Source organism: Arachis ipaensis, chromosome B04 (genome assembly GCF_000816755.2).
Source record: "Arachis ipaensis cultivar K30076 chromosome B04, Araip1.1, whole genome shotgun sequence".
Taxonomy (NCBI): Eukaryota; Viridiplantae; Streptophyta; class Magnoliopsida; order Fabales; family Fabaceae; genus Arachis; species Arachis ipaensis.
In genome coordinates this window covers 6,096,992-6,105,176 of record NC_029788.2, presented here as the reverse complement: position 1 = coordinate 6,105,176, position 8,185 = coordinate 6,096,992, and the positions used below count along the sequence as shown (strand labels likewise).

At 35.1% G+C, this 8,185-nt stretch overlaps 1 protein-coding gene and 2 pseudogenes across 1 annotated transcript; all 3 read left to right on the top strand.

Moving 5' to 3' along the window:
* On the top strand, positions 697-2,214 carry LOC107635913 (annotated as a pseudogene).
* Positions 4,080-5,800, top strand: LOC107635912 (annotated as a pseudogene).
* Positions 6,379-7,826, top strand: LOC107638636 (probable F-box protein At4g22030). The gene has a single exon (XM_016341989.2). The coding sequence runs from the start codon at positions 6,548-6,550 to the stop codon at positions 7,787-7,789; it is 1,242 nt and encodes a 413-aa protein (XP_016197475.1). The 5' UTR covers positions 6,379-6,547; the 3' UTR covers positions 7,790-7,826.

The following is an 8,185-nucleotide window of genomic DNA, read 5'->3' as shown; positions in this document are numbered from 1 at the left end:
CATTATAGAATAAACATTAATTCAAAATAAAGACTCGTTTCAAACTCTCTTTAATTGAACTACTCATCCTAGACCTGTAAAAGTCAAATCATTTTTACAACAAATAGTTTAATATATGCGTTGTTAATTAATATTCGTTATATTTATATCCATGATTTTATCTCAAATGGAAAATCATCAGTTTTATATCGTAACGATATACTAATTAAGTACTACATACATAATAAATGTTGTCATATACTCCTGTTGAATATATACATAGTGATAAGCAGGGAGAAGTAAGATATTCCAATAAAATGAAAGTAAAATTTGTTTTTGTATATTAATTACATCTGGATTTTCTTATTTGACAAGATTTCACATATATCATTTTAAAAGGGTAGTAGGTCAAAAACGACAACAAGCGTATCGTTTTATATTGAAGAAGTAAGAGTTACGGAGGGATGAAGAAAATTAATAGCCTTTGTTATACGCTAAAAAGTAGTCATGATGCGCAGCTGAGCTCTTATTAGCTTTTTGGTTCTATGTCCTCTTAGGTGTAAGACCCCCAACCATGCCAATGTTGATTGTTGAACAGCGACCTTTTCAATTTCTGATCGTATACTAGTCAACGAACACCATAATTTTCCATATTTTCATTTTGACCCCTTCCCCTCTCTTCACTAACATACGTTATAAATACTCATCTTATCTTATAATTTCCCCCCAACACACATTCATATTCATTCAAGCAATTAACGCAAGCTAAGCTTCATTAAGTTACATACATATACAATCATATTGTCTAGCTATCTCATGGCTTCTTGTGCTTATTATTCCGTACAAGTCTCGTCAGCTCTGCTCTCTTATCATTCATCAAAGAGATCTGTCAACGCTGCAATCAATGTCCCCAAGCTTCCTAGAATCGATTTCACATCATCAGTGCCTAAGATACCCTCCAAACCTAAGCTTGAGGATTTCAGCTTCATAGACACTGCTACTCCTTTGTTAGACAAGAATCTGAACAATCAAGTGCGACATTCTAATAATAATAACAAGGTTCTTGTTGAACTCTATGCAATCTTGGAGGCTGTAGCTGACAGAATCGAAATGCATCAAAACATTGGGGACCAACGTGACAACTGGAACACTCTTCTCTTGAATTCAATCAACATGATCACTCTCGCCGCAACCACCATGGCTGCTGTTGCCGCCGCAACTGGGCCAAGTCTGGCTTTGAAACTATCTTCTGCTCTACTGTTCTCCGCCGCCACGGGGATGCTGCTCATCATGAACAAGATCCAGCCCTCTCAACTCACCGAGGAACAGCGTAATGCAACTCGATACTTCAAGCAGCTTCAGTCCGAAATTCAGACAACACTTGCTCTTGGAAATGTCACTGAGGAAGACGTGAAGAATGCAACAGAGAAGGTTTTGGCACTTGACAAAGCTTTCCCACTTCCATTGTTGGGAGCCATGCTTGAAAAGTTCCCTTCTAAATTTGAACCTGCTGTTTGGTGGCCTTCCACTACTCAGTTCCAAAAGAAGGGGAAAATGATGAACAATGGATGGAGTGAAGAATTAGAAGTGGAACTTAGAGAGATCGTTGAAGTAGTGAAGAGAAAAGACAGCGAGGACTATGAGAGGCTTGGGAACATAGCATTGAAGACGAATAAGGCTTTGGCCATTGCTGGCCCTTTGCTCACCGGCATTGCTGCAGCTGGATCTGCATTTCTTGGCAATGGTAATTCATGGGCTACAATGGTGCCTCTCATGGCTGGTTCTTTGGCTGCTGTAATCAACACCTTCGAGCATGGAGGCCAAGTTGGTATGGTTTTCGAAATGTATAGAAACTCTGCTGGCTTCTTCAAGCAGTTAGAAACCTCCATTGAATCAACTTTGGAAGAGAGTGATCTGGAGAAAAGAGAAAACGGAGAATTGTTTGAAATGAAAGTGGCAATGAAATTGGGAAGAAGCGTATCACAGCTGAGGCAACTTGCATCAAAATCTGCTTCCTGTCGAATGGAGGGAATCACGGTTGATGAATTCGCCAGCAAGTTATTCTGAGAGAGGCTAACATCATTAATTCATTCATTCATTAGTTTTACTTTCTTAAAAGTGTATATGCGACTGTTGCTTGTAATTAATCATATTCTTTCATTCATTGTATTGTGTAACAATTACATATGGTATATATGCATATTTTGGATCAACTTATACATTCATTCCTCTTCATGCATGAAAAATAGGATTATAGAATTATACCGTGGTCTTCTCTTTTTAATTTATACAGATGTTATAAGATTCGTAGTTTTACTTTTTGTTACAAGTTGCAGTTTGTTTCTTCAATGTATATATATAACCAACATTTATATAAAGAAATAAAGAAACAAAAATATTTAAAATTTAATTAAAAATATCTAAAATTTAAACTGAACAAAATTCATTTTTAGTGAATTTTATATTCAACTTATTTGGTAGGATTGAAATTGGCTTAGTTCTCTAAAGTATAATATGTATTTTGTCAACCAATAATAAATATATATATCTTGATAGATAGAGTATATAATATACTAGTATCACAGAAGTTAAAACAGCCTTTGACTACCGTGGATGCACATTCTTGCTTCTTTAGCATATATATTTTGGGAAGATGATTTTTCTTTCTGAAAAAAAAAAAAGCATTTCGCAATTTATAGAACTACAAATTCTCTAAATGCACACTATTTCAAATATCAATGTCAAATTATATTCTTATTTGTTGACTATATATAAACAACCTTAATTTCAAAGAATACATCTTTTAAATTAAAAGTCATCTTCAAACATGTTTACCAGAAGTTTTCTTTATCTTCGATAGAATTTTTTTTATTATTTAATTAATTTTACTGACCAATAGAATTTATATTATTGACCAACTTGATTTAAATAAGTCAATAAGAAACAAAAGAAGTATACAACTGATATTGCCACATAAAAAGATATGAAAAAAGAAGTAAAATTATTTTTTAACACATTTTCAATTATATATACAACAATGCTAAAAACCAAGAGGATACCAGTCAAAAACCAGCAAAATGCTTCTAGGTAAATTTAAAATTTCTACGTGGATGGTGTTTATGCTAGGCATTAGGATGTTTCTTCTACTAAGTATCAGAATGTTTCTTTTTCATACTAAATGGATGTTCTTTTATATATTTTATAAATTTTTTTATATACTAAGAATCAGGATTGTTAGAAGTTTTGTGATTCTCGCCCCTATTTCTTCAATCGTATCATTCAGAATTTTAATTTGGGGTGAGAAACAATTAATATCAAATATTATAAATTAAAAACAAATATAATTATAAATTAGTTAAATTGTTTACTTTTTGGCTGATTATCTCTTGATTCCATATACTTTTACTTATATATATTAGTATTCATATCTGCTCATCAACATAACCATTATTATATAATCCAATATCATTAAATTTATGCCCTTGTATATGTCTCATATAAAGAGAAATGTACCCAAATAAATCTCATCCTACAAGATCGAGAAAATGTCCTTATTATAAAAACGCGTACATTAAACGGGTATCTAACGTATAATTTAGTCTCTAAATTTACGTAAAAGGAGTGTTAGGGCCAGCAGAATTTATAATGTGTAGTTATTAATTAGTCATTATCAATATTTTTAGTGATATGAGATAACATCTAATAGTATAGAATTATTTAATTTTTTTTATAGTTAAGTGCTAACCAAATTTTAATAAAAATGCTGACCTCTGGACTTTTTCCTTTATCTAATTAAGCGAAAAGTGCATGCTGAATGCATTTCAGAGTGCTAAGTTTCTCATAAAGTCATAATTACGTCAGCATGCAAGCATGGCGACTAAGCTACATACTATGGTCACAATATTTTAATTTGAACAATGAACAGGACGACTTGGTCATCAAGAATAATAATTCAATAAGATGACATAATTGTATATGTTATATGGTATAAAATGGACCCAATCCAATGGTCAATTTTTTCCGTATCTATCTAGCACTTTCTCTTATCTTGTACTTTAGTTCGTTATATATTATTATAAATAGTTAAATACACATACGATGGTAACCAACCTTGTTCTCAATATCTGCATTCAAATCAGTACTATTTTTCCTCCTTAAAGAAAACAAACACAAATAAACACTTGCAATTACAATAATGTCTTCCTTACAATTAGCTTCAAATATGTTACTTAATAACCCTTCATCTTGTTATTGCTCTAATATTAAATCTAAACATTCATCAACACTATCTTTGAAGAGAGTCAACTGCGCTATCAATGTTCCAAAAGCATCAACGAGAAAGCTTGTCAAATTCAAAGAAACAACAGCACCATTATTTGAGAAGAAGAATAATGACAACATCATCAAAATACTACATGATAATGAAGATGATGATGATGCATATCATCGTAAATATACTACAGATTCTTCTGAGGCCACAAACAGCACAATAACAATTCATGAACTCTATGCAGTGTTAGAGGCAGTATCGGAGAGAATTGAAATGCACAACAACATGAAAGAGCAACGTGACAATTGGAACACTCTCCTCTTAAACTCCATCAACATGATAACACTCACTGCCTCAACCATGGCTGGTGTTGCTGCCACCACTCACGATGGTTCTTCTGTTGCCCTCAAGCTATCTTCTGCTCTCTTGTTCACCGCAGCCACGGGGATGTTGCTTGTCATGAACAAGATCCAACCCTCACAACTCGCCGAGGAACAAAGGAACGCCACCAGACTGTTCAAACAGCTCCATAGCCAAATCCAAGCCACAATAATAGCCCTAGTTAACAACAACAATAATAATATTTCCATTGAAGCAGTGAAGGGTGCAATAATTGAGAAGGTTTTGGCACTTGACAAAGCTTACCCTCTTCCATTGTTAGGTGCAATGCTTGAAAAGTTCCCATCAAAGTTTGAACCAGCTAGGTGGTGGCCTAACAACCCTAACAACAACAATAATAATAATTCTCAAGACAACAATAATGGTTGGAACATAGAACTGGAAAGGGAAATGAGGGAGGTGATGGAAGTGGTAAAGAGAAACGACAAAGAGGAGTATGAGAGGCTAGGGAACTTGGCTTTGAAGATGAACAAGGGATTAGCTATTTCAGGACCTTTGTTAACTGGAATTGCAGCAGTTGGATGTGTTGCTTTTCTTGGAGGAGATAACAATGGTGGTATGGTTGGTGTTGTTGCTGGGGCTATGGCTGCTGTGGTGAATGCAATTGAGCATGGAGGACAAGTAGGGATGGTGTTTGAGATGTACAGAAATTGTGGAGGGTTTTTCCAGCAATTGGAAGAGAGAGTTGAAGCCACACTTGAAGAGAATGATTTGAATAAAAGAGAGAATGGTGAGTTGTTTGAGATGAAAATGGCTTTGCAATTGGGAAGAAGTGTGTCACAGCTGAGACAACTTGCGTCAACATCTTATTCCTCTCGTCTACACGCAACTCAGATCGATGAATTTGCCAGCAAACTCTTCTAATTACTTCATTTAATTTGCATATATTTAATTTCTTATTTTTACTTATTCTTTTGTTGTTCTTACTTTGGTGTATTTAATAGAGGAGATGTACATATATACATTAGATGCAGTATCTGAAAATCCAAGCAAGGAGGAGTGTTAGGAGCAGCAACTTTTGTGATTTGTAATCATCAAAAAGTTATCAATAATAATTTTAATGATGTAAAATTAGTATAAAATTTTATCTAATAACTCACTTTTCTTTGTTGATTATATACTGGTTAGAATTTAAAAAAATTGGTGCCTCTAAACTTTTTCTTTTATTTTATTTTATCCATTGATGATAATAACCAATATTCCATACAACACCATTCCCGTATGTGGATGCATTTCATGGTTATTTTATATGTCAAATGAAGCAATTGACAATAATGCAATGATATGTTACTAAAAATTATTTCAAATATACTTCTAAATTTTCCCTTAATTATTGAGTTTAAAAAATAAACTTATAAACACTTTATTTATTACTGTACCCAATGTCAATCATGCAATGATATTTTACTAAGAATTATTTCAATGTTTATTAGTGAATATTGAAAGTGCTCTCTCTATAATAGATTAGTAGTGTAACAGAATTGTATGCATATAACCACTTAAAAATTTTATAATTAATTTTAACATATAAAAATATTTTTATATAATAATTTATTAACTAATAACAAATTTTTAAATAGAACTATCATCGTCAATCATGGCCTAGAGAACATTGAGAAAAAAGATTGTAAGATGGGTGACTGTTTCAGGATGAGTTGATATTATATTTGACTTTTCTATGGTTTGAGGATGTCATTAACCTTGGAAAACAAGCAAATACTTGAATAATACAAATTCAAAGGGGCCAAAATTAAAGTCAACAGTCACCAGCCGAGTCAACAGTATCCTTACCTCTGACCCATTCTAATCTTCGCTCACACATTACGCACTATATATTATTACAAATTTTCTACAGCAAGACCACCATTATTCAAACACAACAATAACTAACAACAAACAATGGCTTCTTTACAGATCATCGCATCATCATCATCATCATCAGTGTTTTGTTCTTCTTCACAGAGAATCAAATCCTCCATCCAATTCCCAAAGCTCCCTAATGGAGTTCCTTCTTCTTATAATTATGTACCAAGCAGAAAGCTATTTGAGGAGCTCAACGGTTTCCGTTTCACAACCCCACCAACCTTTCAACAAGATTCTTCTTCTTCTTCGTCATCCTCATCGTCATCATCCAACACAAATCAACAACTCTATGCAATTCTAGAGGCTGTAGCTGACAGGGTTGAACTGCACCACAACGTCGCCGACCAGCGTAACAACTGGAACACCCTCCTCTTGAACAACATCAACATGCTCACCCTCACTGCCACCGCCATGGCCGCCATGGCCGCCGCCACACCACTCTTGGAACTCAAGATATCCTCCACGCTCTTGTTCTCCGCCGCCACGGGAATGATGCTGGTGGTAAACAAGATCCAACCCTCCCAGCTGGCGGAGGAACAAAGAAACGCCACGAGGCTCTTCAAGCAGCTCCAGTCTCAAATCGAAACCACAATAGCACTTGGAAACGCTAACCAGGAAGATGTGAAGAAGGCAATGGAGAAGGTTCTGGCACTTGACAAAGCCTACCCTCTTCCATTATTGGGTGTTATGATCGAAAAATTCCCTTCCAAATTTGAACCTGCAGTTTGGTGGCCGCAACAACAACCATTATCACCATCTTCAAAGCGAAGAAGTGGAAGAAGAAATGGGTGGAACGAAGGGCTAGAAAGGGAACTGAAGGACGTGTTGGAAGTGGTGAAGAGAAAAGACATGGAAGACTATGAGAGGCTTGGGAACATGGTTTTGAAGATCAACAAGAGCCTTGCAATTGCAGGGCCATTACTGAGTGGAATTGCGGCGGTTGGTTCTATGTTTGTGAGTGAAGGGTCGTCGTGGGCTGCCATGGTTACGGTTATGGCTGGGGCTTTGGCAACTGCGGTGAATGCGTTGGAGCACGGTGGACAAGTGGGGATGGTGTCTGAGATGTACAGAAACACTGGTGGATTCTTCAGGCTTCTAGAAGATTCGATTGAAGAGGAGGTTGAGGAAGAAAGAGAGAATGGGGAGTTGTTTGAGATGAAAGTGGCTTTGAAGCTTGGAAGAAGCGTTTCACAGTTAAGACAACTTGCAAAAAAATCAGCTTATTCTCGTGTTGAGGGGACTCCCACTAATGATGAATTTGCTAGCAAGATCTTCTAATAATAAAATTAATTCATCTAACAATTCTTTAACTTCATTCATTCTTCATCACTAATTAGATTACTACTAATCATCCTCATCACTTCCAACTCAGTATCATGTTATTAAGTAAGCGTACGTGTGCCTAGGGTAGAGCTCGTCTACTCGATCGGTCCGATCCAAAGCAATTTTCACCAAGTTTGATAGAATCAAACCGAATTTGATCGATTTAATTACATACACACTTTGTATATGTAGCCAGACGGTTAATAATATGTTTAATCGATACAAACCGGTCCGGGGAGAGGGTTTTTTGTTTTACTTGTCCTGTTCGAGATTTAGACTGAAATTTATTATCATATGTATCATATGTATACATAAAAATTATATATAAATATAATTATTAATTAAAACGAC

What these genes read in the sequence shown, in the direction of transcription:
- LOC107638636 (XM_016341989.2), top strand. Translation starts at nt 6,548, where the DNA reads ATGGCTTCTTTACAGATCATCGCATCATCATCATCATCATCAGTGTTT.